Source organism: Drosophila rhopaloa, unplaced genomic scaffold (assembly GCF_018152115.1).
Source record: "Drosophila rhopaloa isolate 14029-0021.01 unplaced genomic scaffold, ASM1815211v1 contig_163, whole genome shotgun sequence".
In the NCBI taxonomy this organism is placed as follows: Eukaryota; Metazoa; Arthropoda; class Insecta; order Diptera; family Drosophilidae; genus Drosophila; species Drosophila rhopaloa.
In genome coordinates, this window is record NW_025335043.1 from 13,261,234 (window position 1) to 13,285,822 (window position 24,589).

General features: G+C 44.8%; 8 protein-coding genes across 13 annotated transcripts; 5 read left to right on the forward strand and 3 right to left on the reverse strand.

The window, feature by feature from the left end:
• The first annotated feature begins 17 nt into the window (after positions 1–17).
• On the forward strand, positions 18–714 carry LOC108039976 (transmembrane protein 60). The gene has a single exon (XM_017117184.1). The coding sequence runs from the start codon at positions 247–249 to the stop codon at positions 640–642; it is 396 nt and encodes a 131-aa protein (XP_016972673.1). The 5' UTR covers positions 18–246; the 3' UTR covers positions 643–714.
• LOC108039975 (proline-rich protein PRCC) lies at positions 657–2,190 on the reverse strand. The gene has a single exon (XM_017117182.1). It carries the CDS (start codon positions 2,131–2,133, stop codon positions 709–711), a length of 1,425 nt encoding a protein of 474 aa, XP_016972671.1. The 5' UTR covers positions 2,134–2,190; the 3' UTR covers positions 657–708.
• Positions 2,191–2,286: 96 nt separating this feature from the next.
• Positions 2,287–3,459, forward strand: LOC108039927 (protein brother). The gene is made up of 2 exons (XM_017117106.1): positions 2,287–2,482; positions 2,641–3,459. The coding sequence occupies exon 2, from the start codon at positions 2,812–2,814 to the stop codon at positions 3,451–3,453; it is 642 nt and encodes a 213-aa protein (XP_016972595.1). The 5' UTR covers positions 2,287–2,482; positions 2,641–2,811; the 3' UTR covers positions 3,454–3,459.
• A 628-nt stretch (positions 3,460–4,087) lies between these two features.
• On the forward strand, positions 4,088–6,773 carry LOC108039991 (novel acetylcholine receptor chaperone). The gene is made up of 3 exons (XM_017117212.2): positions 4,088–4,619; positions 5,977–6,115; positions 6,177–6,773. The coding sequence occupies exons 1-3, from the start codon at positions 4,497–4,499 to the stop codon at positions 6,395–6,397; spliced, it is 483 nt and encodes a 160-aa protein (XP_016972701.1). The 5' UTR covers positions 4,088–4,496; the 3' UTR covers positions 6,398–6,773.
• Positions 6,686–8,197, reverse strand: LOC108039988 (vacuolar protein sorting-associated protein VTA1 homolog). The gene is made up of 4 exons (XM_017117208.2): positions 7,975–8,197; positions 7,842–7,903; positions 7,607–7,757; positions 6,686–7,543 (listed from the first exon to the last, which is right to left on the reverse strand). The coding sequence occupies exons 1-4, from the start codon at positions 8,082–8,084 to the stop codon at positions 6,916–6,918; spliced, it is 951 nt and encodes a 316-aa protein (XP_016972697.1). The 5' UTR covers positions 8,085–8,197; the 3' UTR covers positions 6,686–6,915.
• Positions 8,198–8,212: 15 nt separating this feature from the next.
• LOC108039989 (peroxisomal membrane protein PMP22) lies at positions 8,213–9,485 on the forward strand. Its single transcript, XM_017117210.2, has 4 exons — positions 8,213–8,337; positions 8,430–8,542; positions 8,603–8,861; positions 9,004–9,485. The coding sequence occupies exons 2-4, from the start codon at positions 8,454–8,456 to the stop codon at positions 9,229–9,231; spliced, it is 576 nt and encodes a 191-aa protein (XP_016972699.1). The 5' UTR covers positions 8,213–8,337; positions 8,430–8,453; the 3' UTR covers positions 9,232–9,485.
• A 117-nt stretch (positions 9,486–9,602) lies between these two features.
• LOC108039990 (Golgi-associated plant pathogenesis-related protein 1-like) lies at positions 9,603–10,808 on the forward strand. The gene is made up of 3 exons (XM_017117211.2): positions 9,603–10,017; positions 10,072–10,200; positions 10,264–10,808. The coding sequence occupies exons 1-3, from the start codon at positions 9,976–9,978 to the stop codon at positions 10,633–10,635; spliced, it is 543 nt and encodes a 180-aa protein (XP_016972700.1). The 5' UTR covers positions 9,603–9,975; the 3' UTR covers positions 10,636–10,808.
• A 705-nt stretch (positions 10,809–11,513) lies between these two features.
• Positions 11,514–24,564, reverse strand: LOC108039964 (serine/arginine repetitive matrix protein 2). Of its 6 annotated transcripts, none has more exons than XM_017117163.1 (11): positions 24,441–24,564; positions 24,049–24,358; positions 23,428–23,529; positions 19,880–20,254; positions 19,753–19,815; positions 18,546–18,690; positions 17,168–17,238; positions 15,173–17,111; positions 13,992–14,191; positions 12,531–12,743; positions 11,514–12,007 (listed from the first exon to the last, which is right to left on the reverse strand). In XM_017117163.1, the coding sequence occupies exons 2-11, from the start codon at positions 24,285–24,287 to the stop codon at positions 11,842–11,844; spliced, it is 3,513 nt and encodes a 1,170-aa protein (XP_016972652.1). In that variant the 5' UTR covers positions 24,288–24,358; positions 24,441–24,564; the 3' UTR covers positions 11,514–11,841. The 6 variants fall into 6 exon arrangements, 5 of the variants coding, with proteins under 5 accessions (XP_016972652.1, XP_044313543.1, XP_016972649.1 ...); XM_044457608.1 differs by adding an exon at positions 21,061–21,729 and having other exon boundaries at positions 13,992–17,111; XM_017117164.1 differs by lacking the exon at positions 11,514–12,007 and adding an exon at positions 12,150–12,432.
• Between the last annotated feature and the right edge of the window lie 25 nt (positions 24,565–24,589).

Sequence of the window (24,589 nt, forward strand, 5' to 3'; positions counted from 1 at the left end):
TTCCTACATATTTCTTTATTAATAAAATAATACAATGTTATTTACTTTCGGCTTGCTCTAATTAATAATTTTACAAAATGATTGTTTTATAAACGTAAAGTTACCCCAATCTGTATTATTTTATTAGCTACTGTGAAGGGCCATTTACAGTCATTTTACAACACTTAAATTAAAAGTGCATTTCGTTGTACATCGCTTTGTTTATTTCTTGACCTATCATGAAAAGGATTTAAATAATTGCCTAACATGACGCTGGCACACCGGGCGCTCTTTACGTGGTTTATCGTCTTGGTATTCCTGATCCTGCTGTGCCTGCGCCTGGATCCGCGCACCACCTGGAATTGGTTTGTCACCTTTACACCGCTCTGGTTCTTCGATGTAATCATCATCATCTACGTGATCATCAAGTTTATCCGCAAGTGGCGCAACCTGACCTGTCTGACGGACCTCCTGTTCCTTTATAAATGGAACATCGCTGGCGTCCTGCTGACCATCTCTTCGCAGGTGATGATCTGCCTGACGCTGGAGTACCCGCAGCAGATACCTATCTACGTGACCATCGCACCGGTTATACTGCTGCTAAGCACTGCTATCTTCTATGTGGGTAGCAGGCTGGGAAAGCGCGAGGGCTGGTTGCAATAAGATCTAGGTTGGACTAATTTAGAATTAAGCATGTATTTTAGGATTAGGTGTACATAAAGTGGAAACTCAAAAGCCGTATTTGCTTTGGGTGGCCCGACGGGACTGCCGATTGGCTGACCACATCGCCTGCAGTTCGGCTTCGTTTGCCTTGGCCTTGTGAGCCAGGTAGGTGATCTGGTGCTTGCGCCGCGTCCCTGCCACCGGCTCTTCGTCTGTCAGCACTCCGGTGGGCTGGAAGGTGGTGGACGAAGCCAATGCCGTTCGCATCCATTCCTCACGATCAGGCAGTACCTGTGACCCGGTAATGTCGATCACCTGCATCTCCTTGGCTTCCTTCCGCCGCCGCTTGGCATTTTTGCCCACCAGTGCGTCCATGGCCTCGGAGTTTAACTGCTGCTCATGATATCGCTTTTGTGCCTGCTGCGTCTGCTCCTCCTCGAGTCGAGCGGCCTCTGCTTCTGCGGCTTCCTTCTCGGCAATCTCCTCAAGATATTTGCTACTGGCTTGCACCATCTTGGCTGCCCGCTTGGCCACTAGGGCGCTGATCTCGTTGCTGCTTACCTCGGGCAGCTTTTGTTCGGAATTCAGGGAAAAGAAGTCTCCAGTGCCATCCTCATCGTCGTCCTCACTTTCACTGGCAGTCACCAGGGAAGTGCTTTTAGCTTTAGGTTTGGATTGAAACGGTTTCGAGGCATCATTTCCTTCAGTATTCTTCTTTTGGACAGCCTTAGGGCCATCCACACCTTCAGTGTTGTGCGCCGCCCGTCGCTGCTTTACTGTATCGGGCACAAAAGCTGGGGTGGATCGAGACTGGACGGGAGCACTTGTTGCTTTAGGAGCAGGTATGGTGCTTGCTGTTGGAGTGGCTGCCACAGATGCCGAGCTCTTGGAGAAATTTCGCTCTGACTTTGCCTGGGGTAGCAGACTCAGTAGTCCCGATCCTTTGGGAACATTTGGTTTGTCCACTTTGCTCTTGGCCTTGTCAGCCTTCTCTCGGTCCACATCCGAGAACTCCCGCAGAGATGGTATGCTGATCTTGACGCGTCCTTTAACTGGCGGCGGTGGGGGTCTCTCTATTTCAACTGGCAGCGCCTTTTTGTGCAGGAATTCATCATCTTTCTCCTCTATGATGCTATTTGTTGGCGCTGCTGTTCGTGGCATGGGTAGTTTGGCAAAGGCAGGAGTCACTAACTGTTCCACATCGTCTTCTTCTGCGTCCTCTGCAAGAGCAGTGACTTTAGGCTTTGGTAAAGCCATTGAAAGTCTGCTGGTGGACGTCTTAAGTTCCTGCAAGGACACTTCTTGCGGCACGTAATCGTCGTCTTCATCGCTAATGTGACCACTGGTTGATGCAGGTTCTAGAAGCGCCTCATTGGAGGTAATTTTGTTTGGCTCGGCCTGAGGTTTCACCAGTTCTACTTCTGGCCCTTGGTTTTTCTCCTCGTTTTCCGAATCTTCGTCAGAACTGGCGGCATAGGCGACAAGCGACATGGTTAACAAAGTGTTGAAATTAAACAATGCAATACACAAACTACAGCTGTTTTATGTGGCCAGAGTTGTCACCTGCTTTAAGATTTCAATTGTTGGCAACTCCTTTTTATTTATGTCCGGTGTTAATTAACACTGTTAAAACATACCGTTAAAACAAGTTTTCGAGTGAAAACTATGAAACTCTCATGTAACAATTTATTAATAAAAAACCGAGACGTTTTAGTGTAACTTAAAAATAATTTTAATAAAATGTCAGCCACAAGTGTGGAGTTCAAATGTCCTACATGAAACAATATAATTGAAAACACAGTCTCGAACGTGGCTAACTCAAAGTAAACTATAAATACAGGTAAAATTAATTATCTAACTTGAATTTACATTTGGTGACAGATGTTGGTAAGAATTATAAAAGATCTCAAAAATATTGCCACTCAAACCTTTGGAAAGCCTCGAGGATTAGTAAACCCCAAAAAGGCAATCACAAAAGTAATACCTGTTTGTCTCCAGATGGCTGACCTAAAGGATCATAAAACATTAAAGCACCTGGATTCTTCAGGTAGTATATCCTTAGCAAGTACCTGTACGAGAAATCTTATTTGGTATAAATAAGAAAAACAACCCACCGGAGATCAGTCAACTTTTTTCCTTCAGAGAAGACAGACATAAATAGATAAAACTATGCATCACCATCAGAATATGGGAGACGCGGCGGCCTTAAATGGAATGCTCCCGCCTTACGAAGCCATGGCCATGTACGAGCAGCCCAAACCTCGATTTATCTTCAAGATGCCCCGTGTGGTGCCCGATCAGAGGTCAAAGTTTGAGAGCGACGAGCTCTTCCGGCGTCTAAGCCGGGAAAGCGAGGTGCGATACACGGGCTACAGGGAACGGGCTGCGGAGGAGCGCAAGATGAGGTTCATTAACGATTGCCGCAAGGGCTATGCTGAGATCTCAATGGTAGCTTCTGGCACCAACCTGCAGCTCTACTTTAACGCCAACCACAATCCGTATACCCAGGACCAGGAGTGCGACTTCGAGCGGGAACGCGGCAAAGTGCACTTGCGGTCCAGTTTTATAATGAATGGGGTATGTGTCCGGTTCCGGGGCTGGGTGGATCTGGACCGACTAGACGGCGTGGCCAGTCTAGAGTTCGACGAGCAACGAGCACAGCAGGAGGATGCCCAGCTGCAGGAGCAGATCCAAAGCTACAACCAACGCATGGCTGAATCTAAGAGAATTTACCACACACCCCAGACTCCACCAGAAGATCACCATCGGAGGGGCGGACCTGGTCTTTCGGGAGGACCAATGGGCTGGTAGTGATTATATTCATAGATTTAAGTTATGAACTAAGTAAATTTGTCAATAAATTTTTAAAAATCAATGCCTTGTATTGTCATTTTGAACTTATATTTTAAGTTTAAATTTTAAATTTAATTGTGGACTTTTTTGGAAAGTTTAATAACAGATAAAGGACACCAAACTCCAAATTACCAGAACATCTCAAATTATAGTTTGATTATTGAATTATATTAACTGAGCAAGGATGCAGGTCTTTTTTCTGGATTTTTGTTTAAAATTATTTTAGAACTAAAAACCAAATTGCCAACCTTCTCGTTTTTATTTTTGACCCATTTTAGCAAAATTTACGTCATAAATATGCGTAAATTTGCTACAAAATTAATGAACCCTTATTCGTTGGGAACTTGCAAAATGCATCTTTCGGAAGCAACTCATATTCACCTAATGATTGTTTATCTGGGACTCCTTAAGGGTTGCTGACCGGGGTCTTTGGCCTCAATTGCGCCAGTTTTGAACAACCACCACCCGACCCGACCGTCCAAGGAAGACGAGCAGTGGGTCCAGCTGCCGTTCCGCCTTACTCTCCGGGGTGGGCCAGCTGTCCTCTCTTAACTCTCGATTCGAGCAGAGCACCGGGCATGTGAGCATATATTGATTTTCCGCAGTTTGGGATGCTGCCGAAATAAACTTTGCAACTGGTCTGAATCTGAATCAGTCTCTTTCCGAACGCGAAACTGAAAGCGGAAAGACGCCGAGTGAAAATGAAATAAATAGAAGGGAACGCCGCGGACTAAGAATTCATAAAATTATACATACCGCAGCGATTTGAAAACATTCGGATTGTGTGCTTCAATTTGTTGGTGGTCGCCGTACTTTTCCGCACCGTCCGAATCGGCACGAAAAGCTGAGAGATTGGTCTAAATTTAGCGACCGGTGTGTTTTGGTAGGGTGTCGTATAGGGGGTCCCAGTGAACTCCGGCCCCTCCGAACCCCCAGCGGCCCACTTGGGATATATACACGAGTTGTGAGCCCCGAAAGTGTTTACCCATAAATCGGCCAAGATGCCTCCTGCTTCCAACACGATCGTACTGAAGAGCCTCTCCGTGCTGCTGGGTCTGTTTTTCATCTTCGTGGGCACCCTGAAGCTAACGCCGCACATCAGCAAGGATCTGTACAAGGACCTGGTATGTGAAAAATCGATACAGCCGGAGTTTTCGCATGTTTGTTTTCTTTGCAGTCATGTGGGTGCAGCCCATCGATTTTTCCTACTCCGCGTTTAAAAGGGCAGTTTTAAGTCAGTTTGTTCATCACTTGAAAAGCTCTTATGTAAATGGGTGGAAAAACATTTTACGAAAAGTCCCATAATAAAACGCCTTTCAAAAATATGACTGACTAATGGGCATTGAACTCGACCCCATCAATGCCAATCGCTGACATTCATACGACGCGAGACGCTATGATCTTCAAAGATATTTCAGGAAAAATATATGCTTTATTATTGAAATAGTCAAAAAATATTCAAAAAATTGTACGTGGAAAAGTCGCAGAACGATGTTCAAACATTTGGAATTCTATTAATTGATAATTTAAAAAGGATGTTAAATACGTTTTAATTGTCCAAATAGATTGTGGTTCACTTAAAAAGACAAACTAACTTGGGTAAAATATTGTTTTTCAAAAAACTTAACTTGGAATTTTTAGGTCCAAAAAGAAACCTACATTTACAATTCAGAAGAAGAAAACCTTGAGAATTTGGCAAACTTATTAATAATCACCTTGTTTGTAAATAGCTTTGAATTCCTCCAAACAAATTAGAAACATGCGTGTACTTGTATATCTTGAAAAACCTAAAGATTTATAGAACAGCTGTTGCTGGGAATATTTTGTTTACCTTTGTCAAAGCAACGCCCAAAGATTTCGTTTTCATTACCATAAAAATATTTCACATAGCATTGTAAACAATTTCCCACACCAAAACCATCATGACGTATACTTCTCAATCATTTTGAGGTATACGAATTAGTTTTATATGTAAACAATAGGGTGGGTCGACAGTCAAAAGAAGTATATAAAAAAAAGGACAAACCCCAGAATTGTTTCTGCAACGATGTGAATTTTAAATTTCGTTCGAGAATTAATTCAGATTTATTTTGAGCTTCACCCTATTCAAGTATCGTATGTTTTATGCAGTTGATGTTTTAAAATTGGCATTGCATTCGTTACGCGCCATTTTACTTTCAATTCTCATGTTTTTTTAAATCTCTTTTTTGCCGAAGCTAAGGCATTTGAATTTCGAAATATTTGTTTTGTTTGCTGTTCCCAGTGGTGTAATTACCTTCGCATTACCACAAACACTTGGGGCCAACGATGCCAACAAAAACACAGAGAACCGCATACAAATTTGACAAAAAGAAAAGCTTGCTTCCATTTAAAAATAAACGGGCTGCACCGCCTGCCGCTGGGCCGCCAGGCGGTGCAAATTCCTCTGGGGGATCTTTCTGTGCATGATTAATTATATCCCCGATTTCCTCTCGATTACAGCGCACAGAGTACGTGAAGTATGCCAAAGTATTCCCGTTGACGGCCCTCTTTGGAGTGAAAATCCCCTCGAAATGGTACCGGCGCACAGTTGGCATCCTGGAGATCGTCTGCGGCCTGGCCATGGCTCTAATTCCCTATCGTAAGTTAAGGGAAAAACTCCATTACACCATGATAATAACATATTCCTTGCTTACCCACAGACAAAGTGAAAAATACGGCCAATGTAACGCTGCTGGTGCTGATGCTGCTGGGAATTTATCAGCACTGGATGGTAAGTGATCCCTTCGAGCGCTCTGGACCGGCGCTGGTGTTCACCTTCATGCTGGGCGGTCGCCTGGTGGTCTGGTACCAGACCGCCCGCCTCCAGGACGAGGCCTCGACGGCCGCCCAGCCTCCTGCAAACGGCGTCAAGCAGGATTAGGCGCCTGCTCCCGTTGCATCACAGCATACTCATAGTCATTCACTGATCCAGCTTTGTTTTAGCACCTTAAGTTGGGTTCCAAAAAAATTGGCGCGCCCCGTCTTTGGGTCAAAAATTCATTCACATCATTCTAGCAAATCGAAATTCATGTTTTCACTTTGGTGCCAAAATAATTATCGTATACAGAACTATTATATTGTATGTGATGGCAAGATATTAACTAAAACTGTAGAGCCACTGCATAAAGACACGACCAGAACAAACAAAATTGTAATCAAATCCTCTTCGTAACGGGCACTTAGTCGAAACCATCTTAATTACGACTTTTAGAAACAATTTTAATAAATTTGAACAACTCATACATATTTAAAATTAATTATCCAACGTCAGTCAATCTGAATTTCGTAATAGTTTCGTTTTGCAACGCGTGATTAGCGGGAGATTATTGGGTATACTGGTGCTCTAAGCTATAACTGTGCCTAGGAATGGTTTCCTAAATACATATATGTGTGTATGCCCTACTCGGCTCCGGTGCTAAGTAGCTTTAGGGCCTTCTGCAGGTTCTCGATCGCGGTCTTTACGTCATCATAGTTGAGGGCACTTCCGGCGTACCTGCAATACTTCTGGGCGGTAATCATTTGGTCGGGAGTGATCTGCACTCCGGCCACGGGCACGATCGGCTGGTAAATGGTAGCCGCTGTGGCGGGATTGGGCTGACCCGTGGGCACATAGGGCTCAAAGCCACCTGGCTTTTCCTCGTCCACCGGCGGACTGGGCAATTTGTTTGGATTGTTTAGCACCTCCTCGGCAGTGGGAGGAACTACGCTGGAAGCCGTCGGCGAAGAGGGGGCAGGCGGCTCGGGATCCGGCTGCGGTTGGTAGGGGGCAGGAGCAGCTGCTCCCGCTCCATCCTCGGGCGATGTGTCAGCCGAGGCGTTGGCATTCTCCCCCTCGAGTTCCGCCTCATCATCGTCATCTGGCAAGGGACCGGGAATCGGTGTCTCTCCGTTCTTCAGGCAATTGTGGATATAAGCCGCCTTCCACTTGGCGTACTTCCTGTTGTGCAGCGCCTCCTCGCTCAGCTCTCCGAAAGTCTGGAGAATGTCGTACAGCACCCCGCTGGAGTAGAAGGCCTTTACGACGTTTCTGCCAAGGAATTATAAAAATGAATAAGGGAAATCGATTCAGAGGTCGCCAGTCGTGACCCACTTGCCAAAGTTCTCCTCTCGATCCTGTTTATCGGCGTACAGGAATAGTTTCAAGGCGTAGTTTTCGATGTGAGCCTGGGCAGCAACCTCGTTGGTCAACGCCTCGTTATCCGTATGCTGCTTCTTCATCTGCTCAAGCCAATCCATGATGCCTACGGTTGAAAAGGGAAAACCAAAACAAAACAAATCACGGATGAGTCATAGTTGGGGAATATGCGTATTGGATTTTTACTTACCGAGCAACAACTTGGTTTCCTCAGCGGATTGGGTGGACGCCTTGAGACCCACCTGGAGCGCACTAGAGCCGGGAGCACACAAAGAACAGTAAATACACACTGGGTAAGGAAAACACAATCTGTAGGTACTTACTAGAGTCTTGCCCAGTAGGCAATGACCACATCTCGGGTGTCGTGCTCCTGGGCCAATTTCAAGAAGTGCTGAATGGACTTCAATGAGGGAGGACAAGGCGGAAACTCCATCGTAGCCGGAAGAACACTTAATCTTCAGGACTTGGTTTAGTTTATGAGAATCTGGAAAAGTATGCCGAAATTAATGGAATACTGCAGACGGACCAGCTCTCGCGGTTAATCGATAGCTGCACCGATAAATCGGCCCTCTTATCGATAGTGGCTGGAACTAGCAGAAACAAAACTAAAGTTAATACCTATGTCTACAGGTGTTGGTGCGGACGCTCAGTTGTTAATCGGCGGCCAAGACGTTTGGAGTTCTTAGGTAAACAGTGAAAACCGGTCGTGCTGTTATCAGTGCGGCTAGTTGCACTTTGCACTTTGACCTGCATCCTAATCCTACGCACTTTACCCCAGGTTCATCTTTATCACACCGGCAACATGGTTCTCTCAAAGCCCTTGTACTCGCTCTTCGGCACTTATCTGGAGCAGCTCTTCAACCATCCAGTTCGCACGAAGTCCATCACGGCGTAAGACTCTGAACTCCTTATCTGTCCATCCCGTCACTTATTGGCTGCCCCCCATTGCAGATGCGTTCTGGCCACCTCGGCGAATGTGACCTCTCAGCGTTTGTCGGGAGCCAAGACTCTCAACCAGCACAGTGTCTTCGCCTACGGGCTCTTTGGCCTGATCTTCGGAGGAAGTGTGCCCCATTATTTCTACACAACTGTGGAGCGGTTGTTTAGCCACGATGTGCGCTTCAGGAGGTTCTTCCTGTTCCTGTCCGAGCGACTGGTCTATGCTCCGATCTATCAGGCACTCTCCCTGTTCTTCCTTTCCCTGTTCGAGGTAGGAGTCGGCAAACCCTTTGGATTTAAGTGTCAGATTAATCTCCAGAGATTAAAGCTAAGAGAGAACAATAGCGATCTTCACCTGAGTTTCTTTAAACAGATTTCTGTCAAATTCCTTTCTGACCTTTAATCTTTTCCAGGGCAACTCCCCCAACACAGCGCTGAAGAATGTTGAAAAGCTCTATTGGCCCCTGCTTAAGGCCAACTGGCAGTATCTTTCCCTGTTTGTGTACCTTAACTTCGCCTACGTGCCACCGATGTTCCGGTCCATTAGCATGGCCATCATATCCTTTATTTGGGTGGTGTACATCGCCCAGAGGCGTCGTCGCTTCCAGGAGAAGTTGGCAGCCGAGAAGGCCGCCAAATAAGCGTTCCCGGAGACGAAGACTTTAAACTTTGTGCATGCTGTCTTGGCTTAATATTCCAATTACTGTTTAGATTACGGTTGTACTGCTTGAAGTTCTTTATCTTCCCTGCGTTCCGGCGGATTGCAAAAATTCCGTGAGTGTACGAGAGCGTCAGATAAGCTAAAACTAACTGAAGGGGCGCCTTATCAACCGGCTGTTGTTAAACCTTAAATTTTGTAAACTTTCGTACTAAAAATAAACGTATTAATAATGTACATATGTATAAGCCGTACCATTTAAAATGCAAACCATTAGTTACATATGTACCAAGTGGTATGCATTTTTAAAGCCAGTCCAAAACTTGTAAGTGTAAAGTTCAAACAGTGAGTTCAATTTATAGCACCACAACTTTATTTTTATTAAATACTATTTATAATATTATTACCTAATTAATCTTTGGAAATTAACGTTTGGAAAACATCATTATATTTTCCTAATAGAAGTAATTAATTGACACTTATTACGTTCCAACCGAACATAATTTGGTAGTATGTTTTCGTTGGGGTAGTTAAAGCTGTTCTGACAACTAAACCGCCCTTAACTGTTAATATAAAAGTGCAAAAAACAAACAATTGCATAAATGCTAAATAAGTGTGTCGGTCACACTTAATGATTAAATCGAAGGGTTTCCTGGTAAGAGTTCGAAATCATCACCTCAGATTGGACATCTATTGAGCAATCTAAAGTTTAGAACAACTGGAAAACATGGCTGCGGCGGTCATTATAATAGTCCTACCTCTTTTCTTGGTAATATTTGAAATTAATGAAAAATCATTCATTTATCTACCATGCTAACATTAGCTCGTGGCGGTCAAAGCTGGACCTAAAAATGACGCCTTAAGGGAGCACAATCGGTTGAGGAGGATGCATGGAAGTCCCCCGCTGCAATTGGACGCCTCTCTCTCCAAGGGTGCTGAACAATATGCTAGGGTATGTACTCGCATTTTATTATTATAAATATTTAATACTTTTAATACCTAATCACTTAAACAGGAGCTTATGGCTAGAGGAGTATTGGTGCATTCAAGTGCTTCGGCGGCAGGACAATTTGGTGAAAATTTGTGCCGACATCTTGATCCTGTGAAATGTGTCCAATTTTGGTATGATGAAATGCCGTCATACAACTATAATAATCCCGTGTTTAGCATTGCTACTGGACATTTTACTTCCGTAGTTTGGAAGAATACAAAGAGACTGGGTTTTGGCTATGCCCAAGACAGAAAAGGAGTCTATTACGTGGTAGGAAGATATTCTCCAAAAGGGAATGTTAATGGAAGATTCGCCGAAAACGTTCTGAGGCCGATGAGAAGACGGAGAAGGAGTCTATTACGTGGTAGGAAGATATTCTCCAAAAGGGAATGTTAATGGAAGATTCGCAGAAAACGTTCTGAGGCCGATGAGAGCATATAGGAAGGGCTGAATTCACGGCTTCAAAGTGGACAATTTACTTAATTTCCAGTGCTGCGAAAAAGCTGAAAAAATAAGCACATTAATAAAAACCATTTATTTTTGTTTTTGAATGAAAACGGTAATTGAAACACAAAAGTGTTGCATACTTTTGGGGCTAGGAATTTTGGACATTATCGTGTTGCATATATGTAGCATATTTTTAGGCAGCCGATCATGGTGCTCACTGACAGAAGCTGGCGGATATATTGGTTTCCCTTAAATTACTTATTTGTTTGTATTGCCTACTTTTCAGCGCTGCAGGGTTTCTAGTTTGCAGAGCTACCTACTGGACTTTCTTCTCGCCTGGTACTTGGAAATGAGAAATATCGGAAATTTGGCGGACCAACTCGACACAAAATTTATCAAAAACCATTTTGTGGTTATTTTCTTGATTTGCGACACCAGGCCAACAGAAAACCCAGTAGGTGGCTGCTGGGTTGTAAGAATTACAAAAATTCACCGTTACCTGTATTCAAGCACACATAGGCGTAGTCAGCAGGAGCAATCAAAATTCTGAATACGGCCTTGCTTTTTGAATAAAAACGAAAGTTGGACAACTACTAATTTTTGTGTTCGCCTGGTCTTTCAAACCCATAAATCTAAATTTTCCTGTAAAATTGGACCGGCCAAATTTAATTTTTGCCATTCAAAGTGGACAATTTCCCACTTTGTAGTACTAGGCGAACAGAAACACTCAGAAAGTGACCAGAAGTCCAAGCAAGTGTTAACCGATCAGCTGTTTTTTCCAATGTTTGTGCAGCAAAAAGGTACAATTTGTAAGAAAAAGAAAACAATTTTCGAGAGGCAACAAATAATTTATTTATATTAAAACGCAGCTTAGAACTAGCAAATAATCGAGCAAAGGCGAACGAGTATTATTGGCTTAATATCGGGGGCTACAATATAATTTCGCTAGTAAATTCATGGGCAGACGACTAACTTAGGACTACGGAATGCAGGTGTAAAACAAGTTAAATGCGAATAACAACTATCTTAAGGGCTAGAAGTCGGATTATCTGACTGGTTGGGCTGGTGACTAGGATGAGATTGATCGAGGGGTTTGGAGTCGAGTGTCTTGCCTCAGGACTCGCCGCACATCTTGCGCAGCGAGGCGGTTAACACTCAGAAGGCGGCCATCGAGGGACTCCGGCTGTTGCGCAGTGGCGTTAGAAGGGGCGTGGTGGGACTGCTGGCGCGGCTGAAGCAACTGGAGCAGCAACTGGAAACCTCCTCCGGCTCGCCTTCACCGGCGGCCTTGTGGTGATACGGAATCGGTCGCTTGCGGGCACTGTAAATATAAAATACTATAAGTAAACGATTTTTGCCCTTTTCAAAAAAATTATATATCGAATGGATAACTCACCAAACTGAAAATCGTAAGGAACATAAAATTGTTGGCTAAAAATCAAATAAAATCCTAAAAAACCATATAATCGGTAAGGTGACAAAGTTTATTTGCGGCTTTGCTGTATTACGAGCAACTAACAGGACACAATTGAAAAGCTACAAAAATATATATAAGAGAGAGAGTTGGTGGTGGATAATTAAAAAGTCAAATTATAAGTAATTCCTGAGCCAGCTGAAAAAAATAAAATCATTAAGACGAAATCAGGCGTTACATGTTGTATAAATAAAATGTCAAATCAATGCAACTCAAGCGGATAATGGATAATGGCAATCAACTAGCGTCTTGTACTGCGCGGCGATCGACGGCTACGAAATTAAGGAAATAAAATATAAAATAAAGGAATTAATATATAAACAAATTATTCAACCAAGGCAGATAAAGACATTGAATCCCGTCTAGCTACCTGGTTATGCGACGTCTGTCTAGAAAGCTTGGTGAGCCGCGACGCCTTGGGATGGAGGGGGACCGAGAGCCTGACTGTGATGATCCCGAACCACTGCCGGAGGAGGAACTGCCCGAGCTGCTGTGCGATGAGCAGCTGGAGCGGGAAGAGTGCGACCCGCAGCGGGACCTGGAACTGCGCGATCCGCTTCGGCTGCTGGATGAGCTATACCGCCTGGAAAGAGAGATGGGATACAGCATGAGTACATATTAATAGATTTCACAAATCATGCTTTTTTGGTGGCAAATAGTGGTTCAAATTAGAAGAGGATTGCGCCTATACTACTATTTTTCTTATTTATTGGAATGGGTAACCTCGTTGAAGTCGTTATAAAAATTATCAAAGATAAATTAAAAAATTTGAATGCAGATTATTAAAAAACCAAACCACAAGTCTTAAGAGGTATGTCACTTTGAAATCAGATGTCTGTAAGAAAAGTTATGGGCTTCGAAGTGCAGGTTTTAGGTGACTTTTCAGCAAAGCCATTTTTCGTAAATTTGGAAAGGGGTAACATCATTAAAATGACGGAAAATCGACCCCAAAATTCAACACAAACTAAAAACACAGTTTTTTAGAGAGTTAAACCACAATCATTTTGAAGTAAGCGATTTGTAAATCGGATGTCTGTAAGAAAAGTTATGGGCTTAGAAGTGCAGGTTTTGGGTGACTTTTCAGCAAAGCCATTTTTCGTAAATTTGGAAAGGGGTAACATCATTAAAATGACGGAAAATCGACCCCAAAATACAAAACAAACTGAAAACACAGATTTTTATAGAATTTAACCACAATCATTTAGAAGTATGCCACTTTGAAATCGGATGTCTGTAAGAAAAGTTATGGTCTTAGAAGTGCAGGTTTTAGGTGACTTTTCAACAAAGCCATTTTTCGTAAATTTGGAAAGGGGCAACATCATTAAAATGACGGAAAATCGACCCCAAAATACAAAACAAACTGAAAACACAGTTTTTTGGAGAGTTAAACCACAATCATTTAGAAGTATGCCACTTTGAAATCGGATGTCTGTAAGAAAAGTTATGGGCTTCGAAGTGCAGGTTTTAGGTGACTTTTCAACAAAGCCATTTTTCGTAAATTTGGAAAGGGGTAACATCATTAAAATGACGGAAAATCGACCCCAATATTCAAAACAAACTGAAAACACAGTTTTTTAGAGAGTTAAACCACAATCATTTCGAAGTATGCCATTTGTAAATCGGATGTCTGTAAGAAAAGTTATGGGCTTAGAAGTGCAGGGTTTAGGTGACTTTTCGGCAGTCATTTTAGAAAATGTGGAAAAGGTATTTTGAAAAACCTATTCATTTCGTGATATTTTACTTTAAAATGTTATCCCAATTTCCATAAACTTTCGTATCAACATATTTAAAAAAAAAATGGTAGTGGAATTAGTTTTGAATTTTTACTTACGATCTCGAGCGGCTGCTGGAGTGATGGCGATGGTGGCTTCCGCTGGTGCGCCGCTTGCTCCGACTGCGGCTTCGACGCTCGCGACTCCTGCTCCTGCGAGCCGCACTCTCCGCCGCCGCTGCCGCCGCCACGGTGGCCGTGGAAACCTTGGAGACGATGGCGTCCACCAGCGAGCTGTCCGCGAGCGCTGCGACTAGGGGCTGTGGATCGTGAATTTTGAAGGGTTTTATAACAATTTTCGGTTTTTGTTGGTGTTGATGATGATGATGATGGTAGCTAATACTATTGGCAGCCACGGCCGCGGCCGCTGCCGCCGCATTGAAGCTAATGGGACCGCCACCACCCCGGACATGCGGCGGGTGCCCCAGCAGCGGGCCACCCTGCCCACCCACGCCCACACCGACTCCAGCCAGGGACAGGAGTCCCGGGTGCCGGGGTCCGTGTCCGAACAGAGCCGAGTTGTAGACCAGGCCACGGGCCAGGTGATGCGCCTGCTGCTGCTGCAGACTGTGCTGGTGGTTCTTGCAGATGTTGTAGTGGGTGGCGGTCAGCAGGGGACCGTGGTTGAGGCGGTTGGTGGTGCGGTTGTAGGTGCCCGGCGTGCCCGCCAGGAAGGGCAGCATGCCCGGGTTGTTGCTGCTGTTGCCGCTGCCAGTGCTACTGTTGGGATTCGAATGAGGGACCCCGCCACCACCACATGCATGAGGGTTGTTAGTACTATGTCTACTGTTAGGGTTATTGTTCAGCGTGCGGTTGTGGAAGATGCGCTTCCCCGAGGGATGCTGCTGCGGATGTTGCTGCTGATGCGGCTGGTGGTGCTGCTGGTGCAGGTGCTGTGGAGGCGGCCTTTGGTGCAGGTGGATTTTGTAACCCACTGTCGGACTCCTGGCCTCGCCATTCGCCGCCACGTGGGGCGTCTTGCAAATGGGCGGTGTGCTGGCGTCCCTTTTGTTGAGCGGCTCCTCCACAGTCACGGGCAGCTCCCGGTCTGGATCCCGCAGCTGCACCTGCTCCTTGTGCTGCTCCAGCGGCAGGATCACCGCCAAGGGCGGCGGGGGCGTGGTTGTCAGCGTTAGCGTGGTCGTTGTCAGTGGGTTAATCAATGCGGTCACATTGTTAGCAACAAGGAATTCGCTTAGCGAGTTACGTTTAGTAGCCGTCACTAGGTCGCTGCCACTTACTTCGCTGCCCTCCTTGGCCGGGTCCTTCTCCATGATCCTGATCTTTTGCTTGGCCTTCGCCGCGATCCCGGACTTTAGCTGCTCCAGCATGCGCAGTTCTTGCTGTTCCTCGTGCTCCCGCCTGCTCTGCTGGAATTCCTCCAAAGCGGTGCCATCTACTCCTGTTTCAGCATCGCTGCCATCGTCGCTTTGTGCCCTCAGGCGCACCACTGGAGCAGGCTTTGTCGTCGGTGCTTCCCTAGCCTTGGATGACCGCTTCTTGTCCTGAATGATGTCCTGGTAGCGCTCTGGATGCCGTTCTGCAGGCGAGTAGCGCAGCTCCGAGGAACTCGAGCGAGAACGACGCCTCGCTGGCTTGGGACTCGGTTCGACCACCTTGCTCTTTGGCTTGGGAATTCGCGGGGAGGTGGATCGCTCCCGTTTCACACTCTTGCGGCGCTCTTTCTTGGGACTGGCCTCCTTCTTTACCTCCTTTGGTTCTGGTGTCCTGCTCCTCCTCTTGTGTTTTTTCGGAGTGGGTTTAGGCGATGGCGTCCGGGAGGCCGACGAGCTACTACTGGAACTGTCGGAATCCGAGCTCGAGCTGGAGGCCGCCCTCTGGCGCTTGGACTGCTCCAGGGCCACTATCACCGACTTCGTGCCCAGGATATCGTTAACAGTGTCCTCGGCCGCCTTGAAGGGATTGAAGGCTGGTGTAGGCACCGTCTTCTTGGGCGGCACCTCTGGGGAATGGGCTGGCGATCGGGATCGGGAGTCGCGCCTTAACTTAGTGTCATCGGTTTGCTTCCTGCTTCCGATGGAAGGAGATCGCTGACGGCGATCATCGGTTTGCTTTCTGCTTCCGATGGAAGGAGATCGCTGACGGCGGTCGTCTTTCTTTTTGGGACTGCGTTCCTTGGGTGAGTTTATGGCTCGAGATTCCTTGGCAGGACGTTCCCTGGAACGTTGCCTCTCCTTGGAGCCGTGCTTTTCCTTAGAACGTCTCTCCTTGGAGCGGTGCTTTTCCTTAGATCGTTGCCGTTCCTTGGAACGTTTCCGGTCCTTGGATCGTTGCCGTTCCTTGGAAAGTTGCCGTTCCTTGGAGCGTAGCCTCTCCTTGGAACGTAGTCTCTCCTTGGAACGTAGTCTCTCCTTTGAACGTGGTCTCTCCTTGGAACGTAGTCTTTCTTTGGATAGTTGCCTGTCCTTTGATCTATGTCTTTCCTTAGAACGTTGCCTCTCCTTTGATCTTTGCCTCTCGTTTGAACGCTTATTTTCCTTTGAACGGTCTTTTGATCTGTCTCGCCTTTTGATCACCGACTGTTTCTTATCCTTAGATTGTTGTTTATTCTTGGACTTGGAACGCTGCCTTTCCCTGGATCGGTGTCTCTCCTTGGAAATGGACCGCAGTCTTTCTTTCGATCGCTGCCTTTCCTTCGATCGCTGTCTTTCCTTTGATCGCTGCCTTTCCTTGGATCGCTGCCTTTCCTTGGATTGCTGCCGTTCCTTGGATTGGTGCCTTTCCTTGGATCGCTGCCTTTCCTTGGATCGCTGTTTTTCCTTGGATTGCTGCCTTTGCTTAGATCGCTTCCGTTCCTTAGATCGCTGCCTCTCCTTGGATCGGTGCCTTTCCGTGGATTGCTGCCTTTCCTTAGATCGCTGCCTTTCCCTAGATCGCTGCCTTTCCCTTGACCTTTGTCTTTCCCTAGACCGATGTTTGTCCTTTGAGCGTTCTCGCTGCCTTTCGGGCTCCTTTCGTGGCGGAGTGGCCGCTGACCGTTCCCGCGCCTTCGGAAGTCGATTGTCCATGGGAGATTCGTGTGGCCTGGTCTTCGTGTCCTTACGACGCTCGCGAGATCGACTGCGGGTGGCATTGTCCTGCTGCGAAGCCTTCTCATTGGCCTTGGATGATTTCCCTCCGCGGGACTTGTCCGATTTATTCTCCTTGCGCGCAGGAGAGCTAAACAATGCATAATTAATCTCTAGGTTCTTGGTTAGCCGTAAATCTCAACTTACTTTGGGCGCTCCGAATCCGTGGAGCTGGCACGGGCACGTGACTTCTTTTTCAGCTTCTTGTCACGCTTTTTCTGCATAATAAAAGAGTATGAAGTGTTAGTGGACCGACTAAAATGTTAGGCGCTTTTGCTAAGAGTCTAACTGTTAGCAGTAATGTCAAACATAATTCATTCTTTATGGCATGATAGACATATGAAGTTCGAGTTTGGTGCTTAAAATTTTGCAGCGTTTGACTTTCGCAAGCATTCTCTCTAGGACTGGAAACAGATTTGCTTTCGCTTTTTTCTGCATTTGTACAAGAGTTTTGATCGGCTATCACTTCGCACTAGGTATCATATGGTTGTTATTAGTAGCTTAAAGAAAACAGTCAAATGAAAGTACTTACAAAACTACAAGAGAGCCATTGAAAGCTATCCTATATCAATGAAGCGCCAAGGGTTTTCATAAACAAAATATAAATTTCTTTTCGTTTCTTGAATTTACTTAAATTAATTGGTTTGATTTTGTTGGAAAAACGATCTACGTGTAACTGAAAATCGTTGAAAATAATTTCAAAAAAAGTTGAAAATCAAAACAGATTTAGAGGCCATTCACAGTTCTTTAAATTATACTTTCGAATACATATTGTTTGCTTTCATGTGGATGGCCTCTTTATAACAATGACTTTCTTCTAAGCATCTATAGGAATAAAAGAAAAGGTAAAGTATTCAAAAAGAAATCAAGAGATTATACTAGAATGCGTTTGAAGCCTTTTTACCTTTTACAATATTTGTGGGTGATTTTTGGTAATTTTTTGTTTACTAATTAAGTTGTATGCTTTAGTATTTATAAGGTAGAGAACGTATTATATGCAGGATTATAGTTCAGTACTTGGTTATTTTGTCAATCGTTATTTTGAATGTTTTATTTGGTGGAAAAAGAAGTAAATAAGCAAGAGAAGAAATGGCGTATGTTTAATATTTGGTGAACAATTGAAACAACGAAACGAAAAGTCAAACGAGATATCATCATATACAGGTAATAATATTATTAATATATAGAGAGAAAGAGGCAGTACTTCCATTCGGATTTTTTGGTCAGACGTAATAATTAGTTGGTTGTTAGTCAAAGGATGAGTCGTACAATAAAGGAATAGATATATCTGCATATGTTACAATATTGGCGGGGTGGTGTATTGGAGAAAGAGCGTCAGAACTGGACTATTTATTGGAGAGTTTGTTTTATACAATCTCATACATGTTAAATGGACATGTCTTCAGTGTTCGGCCAACGAAACATGCACTCCACCTCCGGTCATTGGCTTTCTCTCCTCACACCTTTCTCCACGTACAATCGATAGCATTAGAGCAACAGGTTTAGGGTCCTAACCCTTGCATACCTTGTCCTTCTTGGCTTTTTTTCGGGCACTCTTCGACTCGCGCCGCTCCTCCTCGCTGCTATCATCCTCGTCATCACTATCCTTGTCGCTATCCCGGCCACTCTCGCTGTGCTTGCGCTTACGCGACTTTTTCTTCTTTGACTTACTGCAAGTAGAAGGTTAGGTCCCATTTAGGATTAGTGGATCCACAATCACGCTTTTTTGTCAGCTATTTAAAAGTGTTCAGGTGCTTGCTACGACACACAGATTGGACAAGGCGCTTTCGGTAGCCCTAGAGCTCCAAAATACTGGTTAGCAGCAATGTATAAATAGGTTTACTTGTGGTTCAGTGCTTTACCTTCATCGAAAACTGCGCAAATTGCTTTGTCTTAACATTATAGAAGGTAATCATAACAATAGAAAGAAAGATGAGAAAGTAATTCGCTTTTAATTTTTGCAACACACAGAGAGACCTCTTAACTTTATCGTTTATTGTATTGGTTTAATTTCTATTAGAAATTTACTTGTGTTTTGTTTTGTATTTTTAGTTGGCAATGCAGTTTCTATGTTTTTATAGATTGTAGAATCGAATTATTACTTACCGCCGGGCATAGTTTTTGGGGAAATGTGAATGGGCGAATTGTGGGGGAAATATTTGTGATCAGTTGGGGTTAGTTTAGGTTTGGTTGAGTTGGGTTTCGTGTGGGTAAGTGTGTGGAGTGTTGGCTAGTGGACAACCCATACGTACTTAGATCCCTGATCACACTACTCACTCTCGCTGCACACAGATTCAAATAAAAGATTGTCTTGGCAAGTGTTAGGTTATCGAAAGTATATATTGCAGAAAGGCATTTGAAACATTTCGCTTGATTGGATTGGTTCTTATGTTTTGTAGGATAGTGTTAGCTCGTTTAAAACTAAGTGTGAGTCATTTGTACGTGGCTTTTCGCTTCTTTTTACTTTCTTTCTCATATGAGTCCCTTTTGTGGTTTCAAATGCAATGTAAAAGAAGGAGTAGAGACGAAAAACAAAATGTATTAAGCAGTTGATTGATAGTTACATAGTATCATTTTTCACGCTCTAAGCGCACGTGTTTACATTTTACTATGTACGATAAAGAACAAAACGAAAATCATGACTGTAGAGTCCAAACAAAGAGCAAAGGAAACAAACACAGAACTACGGTTGTCGAAGGATTGAAGATTTGTGTTCCGGCCAGGACTCTTACCTCTCTTTCTTGTGCTTCTTCGACTTTTTCTTCTTGTCCTTCTTGCGCTCAGGACTGGCCGAACTGGAAAAAGAAATATTTATGTTAATACAACAATAAGGTGAAATATTATATTTGGTCTACGCACCTCTCTCTGGCGCGTTTCTTGCGCTTCTTCTTGTCCGATTTGGAGACATGTTCGCGCTCATCCCCGCTGGCGGCAGTCGCATCGCCTCCGTCGCGATCACGCTCCCGTTCGCGGGATGGAGTGCGCACTAGGGCATACCGCTTCCCGGTCTCCTTGTCCTTGCCTGCTGCTGCGGCAGCTGCCGCCGCGGCCAGGCTCTCGCGCTGGGCGTCCAGTTCCTTTTGCAGAGCCACGCTTTTGGCCAGGTCCTCCTTCGCTTTGCGGTCGCTGTCGAAGCTGCTGCCCTCCACGAAGTACTCGGATATGTTGAAGGCCTCGCGCAGCTTGGCGTTCTTTTGCTGCTGAGCCTCGGCTATTTGATGGGTGTCACGAGCACTGCAAGTAGAAAATTAATGAATTTTATTAATACTAATTAATGAATTTAATTTATTACAAATGTTTTGTTCGCCAATATTCTGCGTTAATTATTAGTGGCAAATACAATCAATCCCTACTAAATGCAAGAGTGAATTAAAATGAAAATAATACCTATATACACAAATTAAATTGCATGGCCTATTTAAAACATTTTTATACCCGTTACTCGTAGAGTAAAAGGGTATATTGTATTCGTGCAAAAGTATGTAACAGGTAGAAGGAAGCGTTTCCGACCCTATAAAGTATATATATTCTTGTTCAGGATCACTAGCCGAGTCGATCTAGCCATGTCCGTCTGTCCGTCTGTCTGTCCGTCTGTCCGTCTGTCTGTCCGTATGAACGCTGAGATCTCGAAAACTATAAAAGCTAGAAGATTGGCATTTTGCATGCAGATTCTAGGAGTTCCTACGCAGCGCAAGTTTATTTCAAAAAGGTGTCACGCCCCCTTTAACGCCCACAATCGCTTAGATACGATTTTAAAAATTTAAATATTTCGGAAAAGTAAAAATGCAGTTTTATTGTGTTTATCAATACCTATCGAAATGTAGAAGAAATTTTTCAAATCGGACCATTCGTTAAAAAGTTATGCGTGATCAAAGTTTCTATCTCCATCTCCCTCGCACTCCCTTTACCTGAGTAACGGGTATCTGATAGTCGGGGCAACCGACTATAGCGTTCTCTCTTGTTTTAAATAATACGAACTATTTTATAAAAAGCAAAAGTACTAATAGATAAATAAATTGGGTTTTATTTTATCCAGCCACCTTGTTGCCACCGCACTGCCGCCTCTCAGCAGTGTCTCCAGCAGGCTGCTCGAGGAGTACTTAAGCAGCTCGAGTAGAACGCTGCCATCAATATTTATTTTCTCATGTGACGCAGGCAGCTCCTTCTGGATGGAGTGCTCAGCTGTTCGCTGACCGGGTTCAAGTGCCGGCTCCGGCTCTTTTTGCTGGCAGGCGCAGGCGCATTCCGGGTGCGACCTCTTGGAGACTGCTGGTCGCCTGGTCTTGTTGGCGCCGCTTGCCAACGCCGGCCGCAAGGGCTTGAACTTCCTGGCCACCGCCGCATAGTTCCACGTGTGGGCGGTCAAACGGAAGCTCTCGTACTTGGCCAGGTACTCCCGGTTGTCGTGTTGGAAGTATGGTGCCTTGCACTTCCTGCCCCCGGCGGTGGCAGCCGGAGCGGAGGGTTGGTTCTCTCCGGTTTGGGGGCGCGGACTGGTCGTGTTGCTACCGGGCGGGGTGGTGCTCTTTTCGGTGGTGAAGGCTATTGCATGACCTGCGCGTTTGCGTCGCTTACGGCGTTTCTTAGTTTTCACCACCTGCACCGTGGTGGCTGCCATCGTTGTTGTGGTTGTGGTCGCAGTGGCCACCGAGGCAGCCGCTGTGGCTCCCACTGCCGCCGTTGCCGCAGATGTGGATGTGGTTGTGTTACTGTAGATCTCTGAGGAGAGCATGTTGGCTTGTTCTTATATCTCAATTTTCAAGATATTCACTTAAGTGTTTGTTATTGGTTACACGATTGAAAGGCTTATATTGCCTTAATAAAATGTTTTTAGTTTTGGTGGTTACAAGTTTTTAAAGATAACGAAATAGTTCGAAGTTTTAAGCATTCAAATTGTTGTTACTTAATTAGTTTGCACTAATTTATTATTTTTTTTCTAAACGTTTGCTTTTAATTAATTTAAATGTTTATACCATATCAATCCATGTATTCGGAAGACAGTGGATTTCAACACTTGAATTTGATTTCAGTTTTTTCGTTTGGTTTTTAATAAAAATATATTTTTAACTTTATAGATCCATATAATCGGAAGACAGTGGATTTTATATTTCTTTATCGCGACGCATTTATATTTTTATTTTTGTTTATTTTGTTTTGTAAAATAAATTTATAAATCCACGTTATTGGAAGACAGTGAATTTTAAAATATTTGTTCTTTATATAAATACAAAAATTGTTATTTTATAAGATCTTTTGTTATAATTATATCGATTACGTTTGGAAGACGTTGGATTAGCATTTATTTGTTTTTATTTTGGGCTACATTATGTAAAGCCCTATTCATTTTTATTAAACTTATATCCTTATCGTTTTGGAAGACGTTGGATAATTTTAGAAGACATTGGATCAGAATGCAATAACTATTTGAATTAATCCGCTTGCCACAACTTCGTGTACTTTCCTTCTCAACTTCGCGACTTAGACTAATTAATTACTGACTATGTTTGGAAGACTTATTTAGTGATTTGTTGCATTCGTTCGGCTTTGGTATCAAGTGTTGCCTCGGTTGGCCTGACACCATTTGCATGGGGCTCCACTCCTAGCACTTGCAACAACCACTATAATAGTAGACACAACGACGACGACATGAGCGCTTAATCCACGGCCCGGCAGCGGGTTGCAATGCTGATTTTATTTTAGGGGTGGCCCAAGGGCTGCTGCCTGTCACCACCACCACCGCCGCCACTGGGATTCCCTTCAGCGGGTGCAATCGCTTTTCCACTCCTCCTCCGGCACACTTGAAGGGCTGCCTGGGTGCCGAGCACTCCCTCCCGGTCATTGGGACTTCGCTTTTAAATTTGGTTTTCCCTTTTGATTAATAGGATTATGGCTGCATTTGCTGCCTGGTTTCTGAAGGGGAGGTTATTGATTTTTCCTGCGTTTATCGGACACTTTTTTCCGGGTCCTCTGCAGCGGCTCCTCTGCGCCATCTCCATCGCCCGCCTTTCGCTGTCCTTGCCTAGGACACTTAGTCGGTCTTTTTTAACAGACTTCTAATTTGTATAAATATATATATCTAATTGCTTCGCGGCGATTTCAGAGCGAGCTGGCCAACTTGCTGTGGCTTTGGAAGACTTGAAGTGACTAAAAGCCGAGGGCATCCCGGAAAATCTTTGCAGCAGCTTTTTCTCTACCACTTCTCGATTGTGATTGGCCCCCGGATTTAAGGGGGTGGCGAAGTGGGCGCTGCGGCGGCGCATGTGTTTCCGTGTATGTGGTTTACAGCTGTCGTGAGCTGGCCGAGATTTCACCAGACCGTCGCTTTGTTAAACCGTTTATTGATTTGTCCACTTGGCGCACGTTTTATTTTAAATTACATAAGCTTTTTAAAAAAGAGTCATACTTACGCTACGCGTCCGAATTCATCCTTGGCCAGATCTGTTTTGCCCTGTCCCATTAACTTTTGGCGAAAGGAGTCCACATGCGTCTTGATTTCCTCCGGTGTGCGTCTGCGAATATGGAATTTAGTTGAATTAGATATGTTTCAGAGGCTAAGAGTGCTTAATTGTACCTTTTAGACAAGCTTAATTAAATGTATAAGGCTAAAATGGGACTTTGCAACTATCTAGACTCTAAATTAGGTAGGGAGTGCTCGAATTTTTTGTCCGCCTGCCCGGACATGCGGATGTCTTTCACTCAAAATAATCTCTACAACTGAAATGCACTTTTTTCACCACCAGCAGGGTCCGGGCCACCGGAAGAGTGCTCACATGTGACGCACTGAGGGGGTGGAGGTCGCCTGCCCTCTTAAGGGTGGCTCGCCACCCGTCTGGGGGTTGTTCATTGTTCGTTTCGGCGCGTGTGCGTCCGCTCTCTTGCAGGAAAGAGCAGTTGGCAGTTGGCAGATGGGAGCTACCAGGCGCCAACGTAAACATAAACAGAGGAGAAAGCAACAGACCCAAACCGGCGTTATATAACCTCGGATTGTCATTACACACGACATGTAATACCGAATATCCCCAACTTACCCCTGCTTCTCGAGAATCTCCTCGAACTCCAGGCACTTGACTTCGATCTTGCGCTTGCGGTCGTGGTCCAGGATTTCCTTGTTAGGTGGCCTGTTCAGCTGGGCGTCCAGCTTTTTGGTGTCGTCCTCGGCGCGGTAGTCCTTGTCTTTTTTCCCAGGTCGCACACATGCCCAGTTCCGCTGCACGTGGCCATTTGTGCCGGAGCCACGGGGCGTGGTCAGTCCAATGCCGTTGTACATGCTGATTGATGTCCTGCGAGACCCTCTAAACTGTCAGCGTCTCCCGGCGACCACTGGGTGCTCCACCAGCGCTGCAGTTTTGCACAGGGAAAATCGATTTTAGTTGCAGTGCGTGCAAAAGTTGATTGCAATCAGTTGGGTTGGTTTCCTCACCTGTGTTCTCGATCCTGCACGCTTGAAACTGAGCGCTGGGGCTTTATCTAGTTACTTCTTTTAGTTTTATACACTTTTTATGCCAAAATATGCGAAATTCCTGCAGAGAATGCCGCCGCCAGTGTGGCCGCGGAAAATTCGAAAAAATA